Raw genomic sequence first — 25,192 nt, forward strand, 5'->3', positions numbered from 1 at the left:
GTCGCAGAGGGACATTGCACTGTGTTTTATAGCTTAAATATGACTCACTTAATCCAGCCTCTGTGGACCTGCAACACAACTGAAATGCTGCGAATGGACTTGTAAAACATAAGTTGTGGGGAAATCTCCCTCTCACTTGAATTTTTATGGCACAAAACAAACTTGCGTAAACTGTTTCATGTATTAGAAACAGAGGAGGAAGAGTGTTGAGAAACACCAGCATGTCTTTAGAGGAACAGGGGATCTAACAAGGCTCCCTGAGGAACTCCTCCCAGCAGCTTTAGTTATGGTTAGTTTACATTGCTGTATTTTGAGGCTGAGTGACCGAGGAACCTTTTTCAGCTCAACTAATAGTTATTATAACAGCACTGGTAATAAAGACAACATTTTTAAAAATAATTTTATTCTCTTTTTTTTTGAAAAATTGTCAAAAACACAGTCAAAAATACTATTTAAAAAATATTCCATCGAGAACATACATAAAGAAACTACGGTAACCTGCAGCAGCCGCTTCCTAGCGACACATGTTGTTAGTAGAATATAAAAAGGGTGCTGCAACCTTAGAAGAGACTTTGAATGTAATACGAGAGGCTCGATGACGGGGTTGAAGCTTTAGTTCCAGGGTAATGAAGTTGGACCCGAAGGTGAGCAGGGAAGAGGAGTAGCAGTACTAACCAATAACAGTTCTTAAACGCAGTAGGTGTGCGGCCCCAGATACACACTCATGGTCGCTTCATTTTTATAATGTTCTGAGAGCCAGCTCGGGATTGGTTGACTGCTTGTTCAGTCAGCTGTGAGGTCAAGGGTCGACCTCCTCGGGAACGATGGTGAGGATGATGTCCTCATTGCCTCGTCTCACCACTGCTCGCAGCGTCTCGTCCCGTTTTATGGCGGCGCTAACTTCGCTGGCCGAGGTGATTCGCTCGCCATTGATGCTGATGATGACATCACTTTCCTGCAGGCCAGCTCTGTGCCCCAAGAAAGAAGCGAAGGTTAAGGAATATAACATACGAAATATGGCAAAAATGATGGAGATGTAGATACTGCAATATGTTGTATCCACAAACAAGCTGAAAAACTATTTATTATATATGAACACTGATGAAAATGTGTTGTATCACCGTGTAGACACAGATTAACGAATACACATTTGTGTACACTTTAGGGCAATTTTGCTACAGAACACAGTTCCATCCTCAATTCTTAGAATACACGTAAAGGTTAAATACTTTTTAAAGTACATGTAAATTGGAGACTGTTTTAGAAACATTTACTTGAATAAAATTGAAATTTAATCACTAAAAATGTGTAAAATACAGAAAGCATCATAGTACTAATACCCTTAAATTTCAGTTTGATATTGTATGATTTCAACTTACATTAATGCTGTTAAAAATTTTAAAATGACAGTTTATTGTCTTCACAGTGTAATTTGTATTTGACCTATGAAACATGAAACTTGAAATTGACAATTTAATTATTATTTTTTTTGTTGTTCTTTTGTTTTGCCCTGATTATAACTTCATCGGTCAGACAGGTTTAGGAAGTTTAGGCCCCCCCCTGCCCCCCCCTAGAACTGCTCCTGCACAAATAAAATAATCTTCCTTTATAAAAACAGCTGACTCAGAGACCCTGTTGGAGGTCTGTGTTTTGGGTTCTTACCAGCTGTGAAACTCATGAGGTGAACCTGAGTTGCCTTTTTAAATCTAAATGGTTCTTTTTCAGAGATGATGGCAACAACTCCAGAGAGAAATTACAATCTGATGTTTGTCCTGCCTGCCTGAGGGAGGAGGGAGGAGGGAGGAGGGAGGAGGGAGGAGGACCGTCTGGGTGGGAAATGCTCATTATTCGGTCTTCACTGCCAACTTTCAGCCTGCTGCCAAAACCAAAATAGCTTTAAAAGCAGAACATTTCATGTGCTGCATTCCTTGACCACAGAACCATCAGATCTAGTAAATGTCCCATCATCAGGCTCAGATCCTCATCCTGACTATTGCCTGTGTTCCACATAAACCCAGTTTTCTCAGGTGGAACACACTGGTTTGCTCTCAACAAGGACTAAATAAATTGTGGAAGAGCGAGTCTGCAACCAGGAAGTCACAACTCTGCCACATACATTCTACTCCGTACTCACTGCAGATGATTAATGTTAATGTATGTAACCTAAAATCTCGACTGTAGATTTGACACATGGGGCAGGAAACACAGAGTGATGAAAGAGACACTCACGCCTCAGCTGGAGTCCGGCTGATCACCTCAATGACATAGGCCCCGGAGGTGACATCTGGGAAGTCTGACAGCTTCTCCTTCAGCTCTTTAGCCAAACTGGGGTGAGAAAAGAAGAGAACAGCAGCCAGAAACATGAGTTTTTTGCTTTGGATACCATGTGACTCATTTTCAAATCCAACCCTGTTGGTCTTAAACCGAGAACTGATCATGTCGGGTGCTGGGGGTTCGAGCTAATGTTATGTTCGGTAGTGAAAGGATGAAATTGACCATGGGCTTCAAGTGATTGGATGACAAGCAGCCCGCTGAGACAGTTAAGTGCTTACACCTGTCCATATACATGCGTCTCTAAAGTGCCCAACAGACTGCTTGTGTCCAGGGGTTGTTACTGCTGCGTCACTTCCGCTAACCGTCAACGTCCCTCATGCTGAGTCCGCTCTGTTCTGACTGGCCAGCTTGCAGAAGCCTGCCGGTGGGCCAAGCAGAGCGGGAAGTACTCCTACCTCTGGCTGACCTGAGCCTGTGCTGAGCAAGTGGGTGCAACTGTGAAGCTGTGGGCCTGTGGACCCAAAGTGGAGGTCAGTGTTTTGATGCCATTCACTGACGAGATCGTGATTTTTTTATGTGTGTGCATTTTGGCGAGACCATCATCGCAACAGTCATGTGACAAGTAAATATACAACCCCAATTCCAAAAAGCTTGAGAAGGTCTGAAAACCTAAATAAAAACAGAATGCAATGATTTGCAAATATCATCAACCCAGATTTTTTTCACAATAGAACATAAACAACATATAAGATGTTGAAACCATTTCATGGAAAATATTAGCTCGTTTTGAATTAGATGGCAGCAACACATCTCATTGCATTTACACAGCTTACCAACTTTTTTGGAATTGGGAACAGAACATGGCCTCTTTCAAGCTTTTCTTGTTATTGCAATTAAATAACCGTGTAAAAATTAACAAATGTCCCAGTGGAAGGACATTAACATCGAAAAGTGATTTGGAAAAATAGTAATTTAACATATAGGAGTGTCAGCCTGAGCTTCAGTGGGCGTGGACTGGTTTGACATACATTCCTATGGAGACCTGTCATCTGGCAACGCTCACGTAAAGCTGAGGTCAGTTTTTCGATACGATCGCCACCCCCTTGTTATGTATTACAACCAGGATGGAGAATAGGGGGTTTCAAGAATCTCAGGAGATTAATCAGACTCCACTGAGTCAGTAAAGGACACAACAGTCTGATCTCACAGAAAAGCAAAAAACACAAGCAGTACATGGGTTAAATGTGTAGACTGTGTGGACAGATTCATATTCAGGAGGGTTTGTCTTGACAGTATCTTGAAAAACACTTCCTGTTTACGCGCACTGCTACCATAAGGTTGTGTGAGTTTGTAACTTAAAGGTGTGTAGCACGACGTGATCACAACCAGGAACTTACGTTGGAGTGATTGTCATCATTCGAACACCGATGTACTTCTTCTGCGAGGTTTTCCCTGCAGAACAAAATCAAACAGTGTGATCATTGCTACTGAAGACAATCGCTGCATGTCCTCTGCTGTCTTTGTGACAAAGTGGGAGAAAACAAAGTGTGAAACAGTGTCAAACCTTTGGTCTGTCTATCGTGGGACTCTGCCAGGAACTGTCTGATCTTGTCTGAGGGGATGGCGAAGGAGATTCCTGCAGTGACCTTCAGGGTGTTGATGCCGATCACCTCCCCATCCTGCAGGAGACACACACCATTTACATAGGATTTGCAGTGTTTCAGCATTAAAAGCCTCCCGGACAGAAGACAGATGAAGTCTACCAGCAGGAGATTCGCACAGTTTTTCTTTAGATTGAACCTCAGTAGGTTGAAATGTGAATGGACCCAGTTTGACGGACTGTCTCCCAGAAACTCTGTCCTCTCTCTGTCTGTTCTCCGTGACTGGCCCGTTCAGTTTCTGATGACTCACTTGCAAAGAACCTTGGCATCGACCATCTCCTCTGTTTCATATTTTGGGATCAGCTCCTTCCACGCAGCAGAATTCACTTCAGATGTCGTCCGTGGTGGAACTACAGCAGCGACCTTGATGTTATGCTTCTGACCCACTTATGAGTCAGCGTTACTGGAACAGTTGGCAGGGAAATATCAGCTGAGTTGATTTTACTTTTCCACAAACTCTGAAGCTAAATGTCGCTGGCACATAAATTTCTTAAATCAGCATCTTTGACTCTTTGAGTCAAATCCTCACGGTAAAAGTCAGTGATGCTTGTTTCACGGAGATTCTGGCCCCGTGTTTTTATCGGTTGAAGCCACGGTCGGCTGGAGAACTACAACCACGTTCAGCTGTGAGCGAAAACTATTTGCCAAGAGTAACCTCAACTCTTTATTTACCCCTTTACAGGCTGTAGCGTGTGTGTTATATGAGAATTCACAGATCATGAGGGGAATTTGAATTTCAGGGCATTTAATTGTCAGCTCCTCAAACAAGAGCTAAAAACAGCATCATTTATTATTATAATGAGTATTTTGTTTCATTAATCTAATTCAGAAAACAAAAAAAAGTGGTGGAGTAAAAATACAACATTTGCTTTGGAAATGCTGTGAAATCTAAAGATGAAGTTGCAGCAAAATTGTAGTTACTTTTAGCACTTAAGTAAATGTATCTAGTTACTTGGAACCACTGGAAACTATCATGTAGAAACAGTCAATTGAAGTGTTACTTTTATATGTATTAAAATAAAATCCATCACATGATCAACCAATTCTAAATCAAAATAACACATTTGTATTTATAAAGATTAGAAATTATGAAAAAACGTACATATGGAAGGACGAATACGCTACTGTATGTAGAAACTGTGCAACTGTGTTCTCTCACTTACCAGATTGACTAGTGGTCCTCCTGAGTTGCCGTACTGCAAAAAACAAACAAGCAAAGAAAAATCATAAAATCAAATTTAAAAATCTATCTATCTACGGGATAAACCATTCTTACAGATAAAGTTACAGTTTGAATGAATGTGCTCTGGCTGAACTCGTTACTTTGTGATTAACAAGGTGCAGGATGTGGAATCACCACCGAATGGCCTCAGACTTAATCAGACATGAAGCCTCTGTGTCTCCCTACTTTCGTTCTCTGTGGCCGCTCACTCACATTGATGATGGCGTCGGTTTGAATGTAGTCCATGTCAGAGTTGCGGAGCCCCAGCTCCTTGCCGCCCCTCTGGGTGGTGCTGACGATGCCCGTGGTGACGGTGTTCTGCAGGGAGAATGGGCTGCCGATCGCCACGACGAACTCGCCGGGCCGCAGGTCCGCCGACCGGCCGAGCAGCAGCACGGGCAGCTTCATCTTCACCACACACACACACACACACGGGGAGAAGAGACCAAGCTTTCAGAATACACCCGGACTCACACATCAGGTCAGCAGGTTTACATAGTTCTTTGTTGCTGCATCATGGTGGTTTAAGGGAGAGTAAAGGGGTAAAAAAACACGATGCTCAACCAAAGTTTTTCTGGGGGCATCGTCGCAGACACACCTGTCGCTGATGAATTGACCAATTATTCGCTGAGCTTCAATTCTGCATCCTTCAAAGGCTGTTTCCCAGCATGGTGATAACACTGATCCACCTCAAAGACTGTTTACATGCATTTAAGTCTTTATGTTTTCGCTGTAGGCACTTAACAGAATGACTTATTATGGACTGCTGGTTTCTGTCTGCAGCCTTTTCTTACACACATGCACAGTTGGAGAAAGACAATTAGAAAGTGGTTCTGCATTTACATGGCAAAGGAATCAGCGTCTACAACAGAAATCTACCTTGGGAAACCAGGTTTCCCTAATCCTCTGATTTTAGAAACCACCTTTCCTGTTTACCTGACACTTAAGAAATCAGCTCTGCACAGAAAGACCATTGTAAGCTGGTTACTTAAAGTCCACGTTCCTGAGAAGACCACATCCTTTGGAGGATGCAGCCCCTGAACTGAGAGGCTGTTGGTGAAGAAGTAACGCACACAGCAGAAAGCAAAGCGGGACTTTCTGTGCTCTCCCTGTGGATTTGGCTGTGCAAGCTCTTTAATGGGGAGCAAAGTGGATCCACTTTGCCGCGTCCAGCTCCTTCACTAGACCCTGGCTCCTCAGCCACAGTGTGCGCATGCTGGCCGACCCTCTGTGAACCGAGGGCCCCGCTGCACGCTGTCCTACTAACCTACTTCAGACCCATATGTGGCGAAACACCAAGACGGGATGTTAGCAGCCGTTTAACAGCGCCACACACCACTGAGCATGACAAGCGTCTGTTTGTCTGCGTGTGTGTGTTTCCCTGCTGCTGACAGACACATGTGTTGCCCATTTCCTCTGTTCAACAAGCATCAGGAGTCTGACCCACTTTTGGAGAAGATTAGTAACAGAGTAGCAGAAACACTGAGGAAAAGCAGAAGAAAGGAGGACCGTGTGGTGAACTGGAGTGAAGGGTCACGACTGACACATGAAATGAAGCAGAGAAAGAGATGACAGCATAGATGGAGCAGATTTGATGTGTGTGTTATGTCCCAGGACAGTTGTGGAGTGATGAAGAAGAAGCTCAAACCCTCTCTCTCTGTGTTTTGACTGACATGACCCAAAAGCACGATCTGAAACCACAGGTATGCTCGACGCATCAGCGCATGACCTGAGCCTGTGGAGTCATGTGCATCAGCGTTTGAGTGTGCGGAGCCAGACAGGCAGGGAAAGCGTGTGCCCTGCGGTCTGGATGAGTCATGGCCCATGACCAGTAAAATGTGGAGCCTGAAACTGATTTAATCATGTAAACACTTCAGTAAAATGAAATTACGCTTCAAATAAGCCATTAAATACGTCTTTAAGTTTAAGCCCTTGCACAAAACAAATAGAACATGGAGCCCTCAACACGAAAACACCTCAGATGGTTCATGAACTGCTCATTACATTGTGTCAGTTCGTACAGTTCAGGCTCTGGCTACTACTGATTGAAGGGCCAGTCGCTCAGTGGCTCCATCAGTCGAAACCACGATGACAGAAAAATGCTGCACCAGTATCATACGATACGATAAGATACAATGTGATTGAAAGGATACAGTACGATACGATCAGGTAGGAAAGGAAAGGCAGGATACACTCACACTTTGTGAGGTTTTCATCTGTTTTTCATCACAAGGTTGCTTCATCAAAAGGAAACTAAGGAAACTAGGAAATTACAACACACAAAATAACTTCTGAAAGAGAATCTAAGAGAAACCCATCGACACCAACAACAGTCTCCCTACACTGAGTCGTCCTCTTCTTCATTAAAAAAGAGTTAAGGAAAAGAAAAGAAAAGAAATATGGAGAGATTAATGAAGTACTTATATAATAAATCCATGTGGGACATTTGTGTACCTTATTCTAATGACGTCTTCTCTCCACCAACCTTGTAAATCACCTTCATGCAAATACCATAACCACAACTCCAACCATCTGAATCCTCCTGTCAACAAACTGCCTGCTGAAGCCCCCCACCCACCAGGAAAATGACGGTGTTTCCCACTCTTTTTTTCAGGATGACAGCGGTTTGTCCGGCGTGAGACTACAAAGCCGAGGGGCTGTGATCAGTAGTAATTTGACAGACGCCAACACAGCCGAGAGCAACAAAGCAACCAAACACAAAGACCACAACAAAGGAGAAAACGGGCGTTTTGTTCAACCCTTTTGTCGTCTTCTCTCATTATTCTCTCCGTCTCATTATCTGACTTCCTTCTGTCTGTCACTGTTTAAACCTAGAGAAAAAGATGTCTCAGGGTTTAACTGTCCATCACAATGAAATCAATTCAAGCCCTTGTTGTATGGAGTCATGCAGTACGTTTGTGTTAATGAGACAAGGTTAACTATGTCTTCCAACACAAAGAGTTTCTGTGTGTTGCTTAGAAAAACCCACAGGCTTCACCGTAAAATGTTTGACAAGAAGTTGGATGTAAAAATTGCAAAAAAAAAACAAAAAAACAAAGAATAATTTTCAGGCTCTGTAGTTTCCCCATCTGTATTTCAAGGTTTGTTTTAGTTCAACAACCGATGTCTTTACTCTCAGTGGATGTTTGGCCAACACCAAACATCCACTGTAGCAGCTGGAGAACCACATGTTTTCTTCAGGAGTTGCTGGAGAACTAACTAAAACTGAAAGGGAAGTAGATAAAATCTAATTCTAAAACCAGGAAATAAAGAGTTTCTGCCTTTCTGTTTTCCTTGGACAAATATCTATGGCTTTTTTTTAAAAAGGCCTGAAATAAGGTCTACGTTAACCCACTGGTGATTTTTCTTTTATGGCCCAAATCTGTGATGGTTTTAGGGTCTTGTTGCACATGTTGACTCACTCTCATACAGAATAGAACCATCAAGTTTGTCTCTGCTGTCACTGCCGAAATGTCTGCAGCATAAAGGGCCTATTAGTTTCTGCTGACATGTGATGGAAATGTAAGATCCTGAATTCCAGAATAACAAAAATTCACTTTCTCTGCACTTGGTTATTAACAATGTAAAGCTGTAATTACCCAGATGACTACTTTTAAATCCCTGTAGCTAAAATAGCTTCATTCTTTGGAAACCACTAACTCCTGTATCATCCCTCACACACTAAGCTCAAACTGTGAGTAGCAGTGTGGATCAGACGCTGCTGTTGTCCTCCAGGTGTCCTGCCCTGATGAATCCTCTGATCAGATCAGCCCAGACTTTCCATAAGCTGCTCGTGGACACGTCACGGAAAATGATCGCCATGAGGCTTTAGGTAGTGAGCCAACATTTAAAACCCCTGACAGCTCGTGTGTGCGCATGCTCAGAGGACGTCCGCCCCAGGGGCAACACACTGGCAGCTGAAACTCACACTGTATGACAGTAAAGATAAAAAGTTTCATTCTGTTTGCTTTAAGTCAACTAGATTTTTTTTAGCTCTCAGGACCATCTTACATTCTTCTCCATGCCAATATTTTCAAAAAGACAACATAATCATCAGCACCAAGATGCAATCCGGTCCTCTGATATGTGTCTGTAACATTGGAAAGATTCCCTACTTGCCCTACTTGCGTGTTTTCCTTTACCTTTGCTGATTATATCTCGAGTCAAGTGGAAGTCGTGTGATGTCACCTGATGACACCTGCATGGGTCAGAGTCTTTAGGGGGCAGATAACAGAGAACCTGCTACCTGCAGCCATTTGGCAGCTACGTAGCTTCAAATTATTAGCAAAGAAGATGTTTTTTCAGCTCTAATTCTGGTCTCTGAGGAACCTCAGAGGAAAATATCAGTCTCTTCGGCTGCTACTGTAAATGCTCCACTATGTTTGGCAGTAATAACAGCTGCGTGCTCCCACTGAAAAAGGTGCTTTGAATCGAAATGTAAGGACATGTGATGACAGACTGAAAGACAAGAAGACAACTCTAATCAAATCATCTACAAACATTAATCTGTCACTGTCAGTTTCTTTACGGCTCACGCCAGAGTTTCGTCTGGGTGAGTGTTACGGTTATCTAAAAATCCTGAGGAGGAAGTTTGGGTAATTGTGGAAATCGCAATCATTTTTCCAAAGCACTAGGAAGGAAATGTGTCAAGTTTGTAAGAGCAGGGAATAGAAATAGTGGATGATTAAAAGTGGGCATGAAAACCAGCGAAAACCCCCTCGTGTCTGTGAAGCTGAAGCTTGTCTGGCTCTGAACATGCAGCTACACGTCCGACTGTCTGCAAACACTTGGCGACGTCACTACAATGTCCCCGGTTTGATCTTTTGCAGTTTGTTGTTTCAATGTACACAACAGAACTAGTCTTCACACAGCAAAGACAAACTGTTGTGTCAAATCACTTGAGGGACGTTGCAGGGCTACAGTACTGTATGTGTCATTCACGCTGCACTACTCTTGGTGTGCACGTCAACTACAAGCTCTGTTTGTAGATCTAATCCCCTGAAGCTCCAGCTACACCCTGTAGTCCGGACCCAGCTTGCCAAGGAAAACCGTACTTGTTTCTGTCTGACTGGAGAACATGAGCTCACATCCGCCAGCATCTGTGTGTGCATCAGTTCACGTTTGTCGGTATGTTTTGTTTTCAGTCATCTTAAATCTAAAACGGATTTTTCTCATTGCCGACAACAAAAGCACCAGCAGCAGTTTGGAGAAGACATTCCAACCTTCACTGGATGTCGGTCGGATCTTTAAATAGTGCAGCCTGCATCATACGCACTCATGTTAGAGAGGAAAATCAACAGTCCCTCTGCTCACCCGAACCATCTCGTTCCATTTGTGCAAAGCCACAAACTGCACAGTGGATTCACTTCCTTCTAAGCTGAGGGGTCACAGCATTATTTACCAGGTGCGGCCTGAGACATTTTGCATTGGGGTTGGTCAGACTGGGGGACACTGTCAAACAGTGGAAAATGATCGTAAAGGTTTTAAACTCACATTTAACTTTTTGGAAATAAACTGTATGTTAATAGGCTGATTGTATTTTTTCAGGGTAAGAAATGTCAAATACGTAATTTATCGGCCACTTTTAATTCCAAATAGTCATAAACATGATTATAAAAAGTTTGGGGGGGGGAGAGTAAAAATAAGTCCTTTGCAGGATAATCTGCCTGGTCACAACTGCTATGAAATTCTACTGCAACAAAACACATGAAACCACCTTGAATAGTAAATAATATGAATAATAAAAAGTAATAAAAAAAACAGTGAATTAGAATGTTTTTTAAGTGGCCATGAAATCCCTCATTGTATGCTGCAATATTCCTAATTTTACCTGTTGATGATTATATCACTGTTTAATTGTGGTGGATTGACTCCAGATCAGGTTAAAGTCGCGATTCAGTGTTTCTGTTTGCGTGACTCTTTTGGCCGAGAGCATTTGGAAAAGGCAGGAAGGACGTTTGTGTAGAGTTGGTTTGAACCTGCAGGCTTCAAACGTCGTGTTTTCAATTTGACCAAACAGAATCCAAATCCTAGTTGGGTAATTCATCCTGCCTGTTTTCATAAGTACAGCTGCACTTCCTTTCCCTTAATCCACTGTCTGTTTCCTCTTATTCTGTCGAATAATAGACACTCAAATTTAATTAACTACATTCTAAAACAGGCATTTTTTTGAAACTTTGGTTTTTTATTTTGGGGTCAGATTTAAAAACATTTTAACGGCAAATTGACCGTAAAAGCACAAAGCAGCTCTGACCGGGCCACTTATGCTAATAATGTTTTTGCATCCCAGAGAATTTGCTGAAAATCTCATTTCCTGAACTGAGCCTGAAGTGTCCAGTTTTCCACAAAACTGAGCGTGGTGAGAAAACCAAAAACCCGCTCAACAGATCCACGAGTCAGGGTATTATTTTTCTAAAGGGAAATTCCCTCAACTATGCCACTGAGCTAAAATTAAAACCAGGTTGTCTGTTCCTGAAAAGAAATAAAAAGTTGCACTGATGAGTTTGTTTTAAAAAAAAAGAGGATAAAAAGCACGACTGGTTCACCATGAGCCTGAATCAACTTAATGCCATTGAACGTCCCTCTGACTTCCCTTTATTAAAATATCTCTTTGCTTCTAGCTAAAAGTGCCTCCGGCTGACAATGTCTGGAGGAGTGTTTGAGCTAAAAGCAGAGACATATTTTAATATAGGGACGTCAGAGGGACATTTACAGGCCACAGAAAGCAAGTGGCCCTTTAAAGGCCACATTGTTGTTCAGGGTTAAGAGGGGCCTGGTGGCTCAATGGGTAGAGAACTAGGGGGATAAACTGGTCCCTGTCTGACAGCTCACCGGTGCGTCGATCTGGATCAGAGCGATGTCCGCCTTCTCATCTACATCCTTAATCTTGGCGTCGTACGTGGCTCCGCTTTTCAGCTCCACCTGGAGAGAACAAGGAATACTTTTCTGATGCTGAACAGTCATGAAGCCTTTGCTCTCTTAATTATAATGGAATTAATCAATAATCAATGGGACTGGAGCCTGAAATTAGTCCACGGCTCTGCAGCTGCTTTGCAAACCTTGACTCGATGCTTGTTGGCCACCACGTGGGCGTTGGTGACAATGAGTCCATCCTCTGATACAACAAAGCCAGAGCCACTGGCTACGGCCACCTCCCGCTTAGAAAACATCATCCTGAGCAAAAGATGAAAAGAGAAGAACACATTTGTGAACGATAACCTCAGCTGGGGGCGGAGCCTGTGAGACACCTCAGCTACAGGTGGGCTTTAATAGGCTAAAGGTGCTGAGTAATGTGCAGCTCTAACTATTATTCACCCTATTCATCTTGTACCAGCGAACCTAAAGAATAATGCAAAAGTTTGAAACTCAAATTAACATGTTGTCTTGGTGATGACGCCCACAGATTATCTAAATGCTCAAACATTGTCGGACTGTGCGGTTTTTCTTACTTGCGATACAGTTCGATGTGAACAACAGCGGGTGCGATCTTCTCCACCACATCAGCGATGAAGTTGTACTTGTAACGGAGACTGTCAGGGTTCTGCTGACCTGAGGGAACGAAAGCATGGAGTCAGTCCAGCCTTTCTAAGAGCACACCGCCACAAAAACCACAACTCGCTCTTTAAGGTCACAAACTTCTCAGCCTTCACTTTGGCTGTTGGACCTAAAAGCGTATTATGAAGACAGGAACAAAAGGCAGCTTGGATTTGAATAAAAAAAAGTTTAACTGAGCTTCCTGAAACTTGACAAATAATAGTCAATTCAAACATTTCCCTTCACCACCAACATGCAACTGATCGGAATTGGACGGTGGAGCTAAACAACTAATGGTGCTAATTTCCAGTGATCAGAAGAAGAGTCTTTGAGGTTTGGAGGAGAAATTTGCGGTGAGAAAGGATTGTTTGCAGTCGTACGGCACAAAATTGAGCATTATCTTCAAAACCAATCCTGATGAAGAAGCTCGGGGAAGGGGCTGCATGTGCAAATGGTCATGGAAAACGTCCCGTGTTGGACAGGTAGCCCAAGCACAGCACTGAAATATTTCTGTGTGGGTGAGAGCAGCCAGGCTCCCAGGACCTTTTCCTTATCACTTGTCCAAAATATTTATTCAGAGACAATCCCTGTGCGTCCCTCTCCTGTCCTGTCCTGTGTAGCTCTTACACACAAAGAATTCCCGTCCCGGCTGACTACATCCTAAGTATAGGACAATGTGGTTACTACTGCAGTGGACTTTTCTCAGTATTTGTGCAGTTCCTGAAACCACAGTGTTTCATGTCAGTCTCCTAAATTATCCTGCAGTGGACACTGAGAAAGTGGGGAGAAAACTGAGGGTTTGTGCTGCCAGGAGGGACAAAAACATCATGACTAAATGTATCAAAGCCCAGTTTGATCTGAAGCACGAAGCCTGTGTGTGATGGCAACCAAACCCAGATGTGCAGTCAGATCTGAGAGCAGCTGCTGCTGAACAAAGGAAGTGACTCAGAGCCCCTGGCGACATGGACAGGGGGGGCTGGGGAGGGATGTTCGGATCCTTACATAACGGCATTTCGTTTGGCTCCAGCAGCACTCTGACATCTGTCGCGATCTGTCCTTTCTCAGTTCCAAATCCCCCCCCTCCCCCCGCTCAGGTTGCTCAGGTTAACAGGATTTTACTGTTCACTCTTCCCTGTAGCTTCATTGTTTGCAGGTTCATCACTTCAGTCCCTGTTTGCCTTTACATTATTTCTGCCACACCTTCCGGAAGTCGTCCCGTCCTTACGTTCTTGGTCATTTTTCTCCACAAACACTCGTAAACAAATCTCACAGCCTTGTTGTGTGTGTTGGCCTGTTGGTGAGTTTACAGTTATTCTCATCACAGTGCAAACTCTGCAGTTCCTAAGTCATTAGTAATTGAATGTCCCGGTATTTCCTGAACCCTGATAGAATCTTCTGAGGAGTCAGGTTCAAAAAATCTTTTGTTGAATCCTGGAAAAACAATAAATTTAGTCCACTTCTCATGTGTGACAAGTTATTTTAACTAAAAACAACGATGGCGACAGGAAAAGACGTCACTAGTCTTGATTTTGATCAGTGCCAGTGAGATGTCACTTCCTGTCACTACTTATCTCAAAAAAGTACTAATACATATTAAATTATATTTAATATGAAAAATAAAAACTTGAACATTTCTCATATAGACAGCAGTTAAACCTGAGTATAATCCTCATCACTGTAGTATAAGTATGATACTGACAAAGTATTTTAAGACTGAACTAAAATATAGAATGAAAGTTAATGAATCTTTCATTGCAGGTTCAGCCGATGGTGTTGCTTCTGAAATTTAGTCTGAAGTTTAAGACTAATAGTCGAATTCTTGACTGAATAGACTCAAAGTCACGAGACTCCGGTTCGACTCAGATCTGCACCTGTTCTACAAACCGAAGACCTCCTGCTGTGAAAGTTCACCCCAGCTCACACTCTTGACCACAGTGTGTGTGTGGCTGTTTTTCTGGGGGATCAGTGCTGTGTCAGCTGCTGCAGCTTTCAAGGGAACTGAATGGACCCAGTCAGGCAAATGAAGAAACATCCCAACCTGAAACACATGCAGGTGTGAGCAACAGACCAGGTCAGGGTGAAGCCGCAGCAGGTTCATTGGCAACATGGCATCTGAGTATGAGCTGCACGAGCCTGAACTGGGAAAAAATCCCTCCAGCTCCTGAAAGAGTTGAGTCACCGTGCAGCCGTGTTTTGTTAACACTGTTTCCAAGTCTGTCAGTGTGACAAACAGCTCACAAGTCTGCACAGGAAGCCGAAAAATGTGGAGCGAAAGAAAAAAAATCAAAGGAAAAAACATTGTGATCCCTTCAAATGTGGGTTAAGTAACTGTTTGACCCAGATCAGCGTCTTTTTGGGAAGTTACACAATCGACCAATCAGCTCCAAAAAATGAAGCACTACAGAAAATCCCACAGAGTGCAAGTGTGTGTGTGTGTGTGTCACTGACATCTTCCAGATTTTGTTCCACAGCTCAATAAGTCGAAATCCTCAGAGAGCAGTGACAGACACACACAAATCCATCTGCTGTGGCTACACAGAGCCACGGTGTGAGGAGATGGAGGGAGACAGGCCTACTGGGTACATAGAGGCCCAGGAGGTGACGGAGGCCCATGGAGCCACTTTGAAATGCCTGGTACAAAAAGTGATTCTACCTGATTAAATCTGCAACAAAACACAGAACTTGACAGAAAAAGACACGTGACAGCGGGAAAAGAGAAGAACTCAACTAAATACACCCACAAACAGACCAGGCCATGTATCTGTCTGTGGCTATTTTCTCATGATCGGCCCACAGAGAGGGGAGAATACAAAGCAGAGTCTGAGAAGAGCTGGGAGGAGAGAGGAAGACTCCTCTTCCTTCCTCATTCCTTTTCAGGAGAGATGGAGAGATTATATACAGTGTGTCAGGGAGGACGAGATGAGGACGACGAGGGACAATCAGGAGATGGAGAAAAGGTGGAAAGAAAGGGGTGTTTCCAGTTTCAAAGTGTGTGTGTGTGTGTGTTCATTCCCCAACACCACTTTCTCTAACACTCAATCGAAGGGGAACAGTTTGTTTTGGCAGCACAGGGCAGGCACCAGGATATCCTGGCCTCATTTCAAGAAAGACATTAGGTCTCTGTTAAGATAATATAGAGTGTGTGTGTGTGTGAGAGAGAGAGAGAGACACACACACAAAGAGAGAGAGAGAGGTGGAAAACAAGCCTATTTTTAGATAATCTGACTGACAGAGGCAAAGTTTGAGGCAAAAAAGCTGCAAAGATTCTAACATGAAACTGCAGTACTCTGGAAATACTTCAGAAAACTAGTACTTTCCATGAGCACAAGTTGAAGTTACTGTAAGAAGGTGCAGAGCTCAGGAACACAAACCAGTATCATGGTGAACTTAGCTGTTTGTGCTAAAAATGATTTTTAATAAATTACCGAAGAGGAGTGACACACACACTAACACACGCAGACACACACACCGACACACACACACGCACAGAGCGTGCGCTGCTCTCACCCTTTCCGCAGGTTCCCCTCTGGATGAAAATCACCGGCGGCTGCTGCAACTTCGTCGCGCGCTTGCTCACGCGCTTCAACTCGCAGATGTTCCGGTACGAGACGCCGTCGCTGCCGCACACTGGCTCCGAGCTGGCGCACGCGCACACGCCAGGCTTGCTCCTCCGCCGGACGGTGGCGGACACCTCCACGCCGTCGGTCACCACGCACTCCAGGTCTTCGGCGCACTCGCGGTCCCCGGTGCCGCCGCACTGCTCGCCCTCCCCGGACGCGCACACGGGACAGCAGTCGCAGCGGTCCAGCACGTCCCCGGCCAGGCAGTCCGCGGGGATCGGCGCGCACTGAGACTTGTCGCACTTGTCCGGGCAGCCGATGGCGAAGCGTTTGGCTCTCCGCGCCTCCGCGGGCGAACAGGAGGAGACCAGCAGGACCAGTGCGCACAGGACAGAGCGGAGACGCATGATGGGACAATTGTAAAGAGACGTAAAGCTAAAACCTGGGGACAGACTTTAGGTGGACATCAAAAACTATGCTGCAGTTGATGGAGTTAACGTGTGCTACGGGCAGTGGTGGACAAAGTGATGCAGAGTGAAGCCGGGCCGGTTTATAACAGCGGCTGCATAAACACGGGAGCCCATTGGTGGGCGTGAGTGTGACGTCTGCCAGAGGGACGAGGGGGAGACGGGGGGGGGGGGGGGGGAAGGTATGTGCTTGTGGTTACGCTACAAAGTAACGTGCACAATTACTCAAGTAACTCGGTGCAATATTTCACTACATTATGCAGTGTCCAGCAGTATAAGTATGAAAGGACATAAACACCTCAGTGGACACGTTTAGTTCAAACTTAAAGCTCCGGTATATCACTTTTTGAATATTCTTTTAGTGGAGATGTTCTCCATAACTGAATCCAAATTACAGTTTCAACATTTCCCACATGTTTTTAATTCAAATCTAATTCTTGTCTTCATGTGGATCGAAGCTGCAGAGGCCTTCAAGTCTAAAGGTGCATCGGGGACTTTCATAATGAGGCTTTAATGAGGTTTTAATGAGGCTTTAATGAGGCTCTGCCTTATGACCAATCAGAAAAGAGCAAACCCTGTGCATCACATTCTGACCTGAAATGGTACCTTGGGTCACTCTTGTCAACTGGACTTTTTCTTGGTCAGAAACATTTTGCTACTTATCCAAGCAGCTTCTTAGGTCTGAAAAATGAGGCTGGGGAACCCACTTATAGCCTGGAGAGTGAATAGGCTCGTTAAGGTGGGAGGTGGGAACCAAGTGGACTCATCAAGGAGTAACGATTACGACTCTAACTCCAAACCCCGAAGAGGGTGGTCGTTAGTTGTGGCCCTCTTGGTGTGAAGTGGTCTTGATCTTCCTGGGAAAAAAATGGGAGACAGGTTGTGCCTGAGGGCTCCTCCTCCTCTCTTGAGAGAAGGATTCCCCATGTGAACATAAATGGCTTCAATAGTTGCTGATATAAAAGTTGGCAACAATAGGTGATGCTGGAGAACCCATGGCAGAGGTCTGTCACCTCTGTAGGTGAAGTATGCAGTGATCAGACACAGGTCCAGGAGGGAGCAGATCTGATCTGACCACTTCACACATCCACCAAGAGGGCCACACCTGAAGACCCCCATCTTAGGGATTTAGGGAGTTAGGGCAAGTCCAGCCTGTCCACCCATCTCCCACCTTCACCAGCCTATTCAGGCAAAGGTGGAACAAAGGCTACTCTGGAGGATCTAACTGGGTCCTGCAGCCACTTTATTCAGACTGAAGAAGCTGCTTTGACAAGTAGCTAAACGTTTCTAACCAACAAAAAGAAGTCCAGATGGGGATGATTCAATATTCAGATAACCAAACCTGGATGCCCGAGAATCTGCACCAACTTGTGTTAATCGGTTAGATGTGACACACTATCAGTGCTGAATCGATACTTGACGAGTGTGTTCACTGTTGTTGTCCCGTTAGAGCTTTGACGATTAGTCCAACTCTGTCTGCATGTTTCCATTTTGCACCAAAATGCCAACATTTGCCTCTAATTATAAATGTATCTGAAGCTGGAATAAAGACAGCTGCTGATCTGATCAGTCTGACCAATCAGTTTCCTCTAAAATTTATCATTCAGCTGCATCGTACACAGCCTGCACATTCCCATCGACTTCCACTCAGCAAGCCGCTGGGCAACAGCTGATTTTTCCGGTAAGAGAATCAATTCAGTGCAATGACCAAAGAGTTCGCAGCACAAATACATCCTCAGCTTGGTGGCAGTGTGTTTTCACACAGAGGTTCAATGTTACGTCTCATTGTTTGTGGAAGGAGTCCGTTTAATTATATAATCGTTATTCTAATAAAAAGGTTTTTTGTTATCCCCAAACCTGAAGCAGGAAGTGATGCAAACACCGTGCAGAGTGGGAATTCACACGCACACACACACACACACACACACGTCCATGATGTGTCTGTGTTCACTGGCTTCCTTTCTGTGCAGAGCTGTTGCAATACATGTGGGACAATGCGGGACCTCTGTTTTTGGACACAGTCAATCGTCCTCGCCCCTCATCACTCAATGCTGATGGTTTCTATGACATCACATGTGACATCATGCTGTTGTTATGTCACTGTTTGACATTCGGGGAAACTCCATCTGATGGATTTGTGGTGCACCGCAGGATACAGCAGTGAAGAAAGTAGTTTGTGTAAATGTTTCAAGCTGTTTGGAGACAGTAATGACAGAAATGTTCATTTGTCTGTTAAAACCTGAGTTGCCTCAGAGCAACTTTCATTTTTTTCAAAGACTCTGCTCAGTGTTACTGCTATTTTTTTGAACCTACTCTTGGTGCTGAACTAAAAGCAAAGAGCACAGAGGTGAGTATCCAAACTAGTCATTTCACGTCTTCCATTGTTTAAGTCTCATAAGGGACAAATGACTCTGGGATGAGACAATAAATAAAAGCCTGGCGTCCTCCTTACATGGTATCTGTGGGTCTGTAGTCACAGCACCTGGCTTCCTCCTTTATTTCCACAAACAACAGAATCCCTACAACTGCTGGACGAGTCAAACTTGGACGCAAATGGTAGTTTTTTTGTGGCACGTTTGCTGAAAGATGAGCTTTTGTTCCCAGATGGTTTTCCATTATTTCCAAATGTCCCTCAGCATTCCGGTTCCCTCCATTCTTTTGAGCTAACAGAGCATGTGCAGCTAAGTGCTTCTCTGGCTCATGTGCACACACTGGATCTTCTGGTTTGTTTATGTGGCTGCTGAGATTTCTGCACGATGCTGCTCCTGCAGGCCTCTAGAGAGCAATGAAGCTCACAGCATTAGGTGGAAAATCTGTGGATCCAACTTAAGTGTCTCTCATTTATTTATGCAGTGATCTCCCAATAAATCTGATTTGTCCTCTACACTTTTGGCAAAAAAATTAAAATCAAATTAGTGCATCTGTTGTCGACGTATTTAGATTTATTCAGACCTACACACTCATGTAAATGTGCTTATTCTTAAGTGGCCTCTACAAAATCATCAGTTTGTGTATTCTAACAATATTTAAGGTAGAAATACATGGTTTGATTACTGCAAATACTTTAAGTCCTGCAAAGAGGGAGCTTATCAACTCAGAGGACAACAGGGAAGATGCCTGAGCACCAGCAGATGTCTGTCTGTGCACAAACTCTCATACCACAACAGGCTTTTTCTCCGTCTCCAGTCTGATTTCGTGGTAAATATTTGCACAAACTCATAATCGACTCATTGTCCGTCGGTGCTCTGTGATATGAGCAAACAGCCTCTGCTGGGCTCATTTCCGTTGCTCCCTGCAGCTTCTTTGTTTGGAGCCGTCACCCTGTGGCTGCAGACTTTTCAGAGTTATTGATGCGAGAGGAAGCCAAGAAAACCAAAAAGGGTCTCTGATGTGCACGTACGTGCGTGTGCGGCTGGAGTTAAAGTGGCAACATGTAAATCGGAAGGATAAAGGATGAGAGAGACATACTGTGAAAGTTCTTATTCATTTATCCAGGGGAGACGCAAATGTTTGTACTGACTCATCTTTTTACTGTAACTCATTTGACCATTGGTGGCTGGTCAACACACCCACTGTGACTACGAGGTGCCTGATGTGACTTCTACAAACACCTTGTCTGTTGACCGTAACCTTGAAAGGGTTCTAAGATGCTCTGCAGGTCAGGGGTCTTTAAGGACACCCAAATTGTCCCCGAGTGGGTTACTGCTATTAGATGTTTCTACAGAGCTTTCAGAGACTGGTGAAAGGGCTCCAATGAGACTTTAAAATGTCTACGGGTCCTTAAAGGGGTGACAGTGGGACATTTCTTCATCTTCTATTTCTTTAATTTCTTCTTCCTCTGTTTCTTCTTCTATTTCTTTTGTGTATATCTTCATCATCTATTTTGTCTTCTGGTATTTCTCCATCTATTATTTCTTCGTCTTCTGTCTTCTATTTCTTCAGCTTTACTTGTCTGTTGATCACTCCAGCTGCGGGGCAGAGGCAGGAAGGAGGAGGTCAGCTACTGTCATTCAAAAATCCTCAGCTAAGTACATTTCACAGTGTAGGGAAAGAAGCAGCCTATCAAATCTGCGTGAAAGATTTGAACCTGTGCTCTTTGGCAGGATTGAAGGAGTCGAAGTGGACGGAGTTCTTTTGGTCTAGAAGTTTCAGCTGGCGGTGCCTGTACAAGGTGCCCATTGAAAAGCGGCCAGCAGACCTCCAGTGGAGGGTCGTACATGGGCCAGTAGCCACAGATACAGAGCGCGGCTCCATCCAAACTCAAAGGACAGATGTTTATTGAATGCTCCAGGCTTTTGACCTTTTAAAGATGTGGTTTCAGGGTCTTGGGGAGGATTTTTCTTGTAGCTTCTTTACTTTTTGGCTCAAAACACTGTGTAAGACAAATGAATGTTCACAGTCTTCTAAACCTTTTGTCTGGTTCTGCTAAACTGGCCATCTGGCTCGTTTACACACACAAACCGAGCTCAGGGTCCTGGCAGTGTGATGCTGGTGCCAGTTCTAAAGGGGCTGCTTAAGGCCAGACTTAGGGTGGTATCTGCCTACTATCGGATGAGAGACAATATAGAGACCTTCAGTCACAGAAGGACAGTAGGGATGTTTTATGTAGTGTAGAGGAGGAAAGCGAAGTATTGATTGTGAACTCCTGACAAAATAATTGAATTATTGTTTTTTGTTCAATAAAGGTGACATTTAAATCAAAATCATCTTCTTCTTCTTCTAAGTTGTACTGAAAAGACAAACATCGCTTGTCCATTCTGGGCCACTGTAGAAACGAGACCTGCTCCATATGCTGATATAAAAGGCTCATTCAGGTGAATACACATGAGAACACAGTTAGAAATACTGGATCTCAGTAAGTCTTACACACTGCACCTTTAAGCCGTGTTGGTGATCACCAAATGTTGTCCGGGGGACTATCAAGACATTTTACTACCCACTGAAGAAGCGTGAAAAGTCTGGACAGAATGTTCCGTGGTGCTGAAGGACTTCCACTGTCCTCTGAGCGGTTGCAGTGTAATGTTCCTTCAAGGGTTTTCAGTGACCCTCAAATAGGTTCCACAAACAACTGAAGTATGAAGGGAATCGTCAACAGGCTCAGATGATCTGCTGCTCCTAGTTCCAGTGTTTGTTGGACAACTCCCCATTTCAGTGTAGGTTTATTAGGACATTCAAACACACTGCCCTGCTTTTCCCAGAAACCCAGAGCACACGCACGGCTAACATATCAATCTAATTCCCCTGGATTTGAGTCAGACAGCAGTAATGTTCTGATTTATGCATGTGTGTGTTCGAGTCGGACAGAAATGGCAGGAAAAAGACAGAAAAACAAAGTCAGAGCTGACAAATGTTAGAGGGCTTGTGTATAAATGTCTGGGTGGGTTTGTATGCGTCCCTCAGATGACTCAGGCCGTCTCCAGTTCGTCCAAACAGTTATGTAAAGTCCTCATGTCAGAGTCACTCCAATACTGCATCACGTCTGAAGCTTCAAGTCCCACAGAAACTTCCAAACTTTAATCCTGATTTTGGGCAGAACCCAGACAAACCATGAGGACTTTGACATTTCCCGTTCAGACCGAACAGACCTATAAGTGGACACAGTTCTTCTTCATAGATGACTGACCCAGTCACAACAACTTCTCTTCTGTTCTGTTGCCTTCAAACAACACTGAGAACCTGACCTGAACCTTGTATCAGGTCAGCCATGAGAAACCAGGAGAAAATTGTGAACTCAAGAGAATGTGAAGTTGCGCCATGTCAACTGCTGAGAGACGTGGGCGCCATCTTGTGGTCTGTTTACTTATACCGGCTACCATGGGTTGAAACCGAACCATCATTCTCTTTTTATGTCAGTTTGCCCACAACAGTTGTTCGGGGTTAGATGACATAAACAGAAACGGTTTGTCCAAACCTTGGTACTTTTGCAAACCTGGCAGGAAGTCGTTCCCACCACAGGAACTTTCCCCACAGACCAGAAACCTGTATCTTTTCTACCTCCCCTCCATTGTTTGCATTTCCAGCAGAGGGACCCTCCTAAAAAAAGCCCCTGGTTGTAGGTAAATGCAAATCACTTTTTCGTCAAGGACTTTTTTCCCCCAGGACAGCTTCTAACAGTTTAGCTGCTGGGAGGAGAAACGTCTCAAGAACGTAATGTTGGAGACACATGTCGTATTTTTTATGGCAAGTTAAAACAACTCCATGTGCTTTTTGACAATGCTGTGAGGTTTTGGGGGACGAATGACAGCAGCAGAACGGAATTTACACCCTGGTACCATCTGATGCATATGAACTAAGTTCCTGTGGTGGAAATGGGCCAAATAAGGTCAAAGTTTGCCATAGCCATAACTTAAAACAACCTCTTTTTTGGGACTTTTATGATTCCATTCAGCCTGTTAGGGTTCAGGTCTGTGTGGTACAAAGCTTCACGTTGTCCAAGGACCTGAAAGTTTAGCTACATCAGTCGGTGTAAATGGTTAGAATTATATATTTTATTCATGCTGCTGAACTACAAAGTTCAGAGAGCATCTTTCATAGTGATGTAAATGGATTTTCACCGAATTTACTGCAGCATGACTCCAGATCAGGAATCATCTGGTTCTTAGCTTGTTCCTACTGGCAGCCTCACAGTTCATCCTTAAATCCTCCGCTGACAGCACTGTTAGTTTTTCTGTCTCTGTGTCTCTCGGAAGACATGATCCTTTCCTCTGAAGTCTAGCAGCACAGGGCCCATTTAAGATACTCAGAGCCAGGTCCTCGCTCGCTCCCATTCATCTTGTTCAGTACAACGATGGCGTCATCAGATGGAATGAGGTGGAAGTACAGAGCTTGTCAGGGGAGACAGGTCCTGCCAGAGACTCGCCCCACGTGCTCCTAGGACCCTCACAGTGACAACAAAGATCCAGCTTTTTTACGAACTCAGAGACCTTGTTCTGGATTTTGTGAGTTTTAAAGGTGATCTGGACGACCAGGGTGGCAGGATGCTATTGGACAAAATGACACCCGGCAACAAGAATTTGGAACTTGGTTCCTCCTGCTTTATATTCACACACTGCTTTATTTTTGTTTCCCTTACACCTTCACGTGACAGAAGTTCTTCACACAGACCGACGAAAGACCCCCAAACCTTTTTGAGGCCGCTATTTTTTTTTCGTAATTTTGTGTGTGCACTGTCATTTTTGTCTGCGTTGGTTTGTTCTGTGTCTAATATTGAAAGTTCTGTGCCTCGTTCTCCTCGTGTGTCTATATTTGGGTTTCTTGCCTCTATTTAATAGTTTCAGGTCATGGTTTGGTATTTGCGAGCCATTATGTTTTAACTCATGACCCAGAAATAACGAGAACATTGAGATGATTACAGAATGAGCTCTGCTGACTCATCATCATGTTTGAGAAACAGTCTCACTGGGGACAAACAGATGATCCACGTGACCTCGAGCCACTGTAACCAAGGCAGCTTACCTCAACAGGCCATCAGTGTCTTGTGGATTTGGAGCTGGTGTTTGGTGGAGCTGAGGGGCCGACCTGCAGGGAGCTGGGACTTCTTTTACCAAATAGTATGAAATGAAGACAGAAGTGACAGTCAGCTTTAGACTCCTGGCAGTTTCTATATTTTCACAACAAATCGAAAGGTGAAGTGAAACAGAGACAATGCAGCATCATGTCAAACAAACCTCACATGTACTGACGATGACTAAACTTCAGGACAAGACGAGAGCTTTCGTTCTGAGGACTGACGTTGACGCCCTGCGTGTTCCTTCATTTCGGAATCCGCTGCTGGAAACGGAATCCGCTGCTGGAAACATCTGGCCAACTGCTCTCAGGAATAAATAACTGAGGGTCACTTAGGGAAATTCCTCTTCAGGCCCTCGTCCACATAAACTGAAGCAGACTGATCCAAGAGAGCTGAGCGTAACAGCTGGAGAAGCACAGACGTTGCACAATGAGCAGTGTTTAGACGTGTGCACATGCATCTTTATGCACAAATGGAATAATGCGCAGAGGTAAATCACAATTCTCTCGCCTGCTCTGACACAGTGTTGTTTCACATTCATTACGTGAATAAACTGAACCTGTGCACCCTGTCACACCTGCCTCTGAACACGAAGCCACAGCAGTTCAAAGTTTCTCTCCAACAGAGAAAGTTTGCTTTAATGTGCTGTAAGGTTTTCACCACTTCCTGTCTTATGCAGCTCTTTGACATGTGACTCCAGCTCGTCGTGGTGCTGCGGGACCGATCATGAAGAGTTTATATGTGGAGAAGCTCCAACCGATGAGACAACGGCATGAAGAACAGAGGCTTCACTGCTGCTTGAAAAGTGTCCCCTTTGATTTTGTTGCTCAGCTGCTCTCTTTAATGCTACATGCAGAAATGCCTTGACTCACGTATGGACAGATTAGAATTTAAGTGTGGACAGGACGTGCATGTAAGCTGGAACTGGACTGGTTAGTGGTACCTGTGCTGCTGGAAAAACTTAATAC

At 44.1% G+C, this 25,192-nt stretch overlaps 1 protein-coding gene across 1 annotated transcript; it reads right to left on the reverse strand.

The window, feature by feature from the left end:
* Nucleotides 1–386: 386 nt before the first annotated feature.
* Nucleotides 387–16,791, reverse strand: htra1b (HtrA serine peptidase 1b). The gene is made up of 10 exons (XM_067488218.1): nt 16,198–16,791; nt 12,606–12,705; nt 12,216–12,330; nt 11,989–12,078; nt 5,371–5,565; nt 5,099–5,131; nt 3,839–3,953; nt 3,672–3,726; nt 2,230–2,325; nt 387–968 (listed from the first exon to the last, which is right to left on the reverse strand). The coding sequence occupies exons 1-10, from the start codon at nt 16,655–16,657 to the stop codon at nt 800–802; spliced, it is 1,428 nt and encodes a 475-aa protein (XP_067344319.1). The 5' UTR covers nt 16,658–16,791; the 3' UTR covers nt 387–799.
* Nucleotides 16,792–25,192: the final 8,401 nt, after the last annotated feature.

This window comes from Channa argus, chromosome 20 (assembly GCF_033026475.1).
Source record: "Channa argus isolate prfri chromosome 20, Channa argus male v1.0, whole genome shotgun sequence".
Classification (NCBI taxonomy): domain Eukaryota; kingdom Metazoa; phylum Chordata; class Actinopteri; order Anabantiformes; family Channidae; genus Channa; species Channa argus.

Excerpts from the sequence above, each read along its gene's own strand:
- htra1b (XM_067488218.1), bottom strand. The coding sequence starts at position 16,657 with ATGCGTCTCCGCTCTGTCCTGTGCGCACTGGTCCTGCTGGTCTCCTCC. Across the intron at positions 3,954-5,098 it reads GAGGACCACTAGTCAATCTG|GATGGGGAGGTGATCGGCAT; the intron begins GTAAGTGAGAGA and ends TGTCTCCTGCAG. Across the intron at positions 3,727-3,838 it reads CCACGATAGACAGACCAAAG|GGAAAACCTCGCAGAAGAAG; the intron begins GTTTGACACTGT and ends TTTGTTCTGCAG.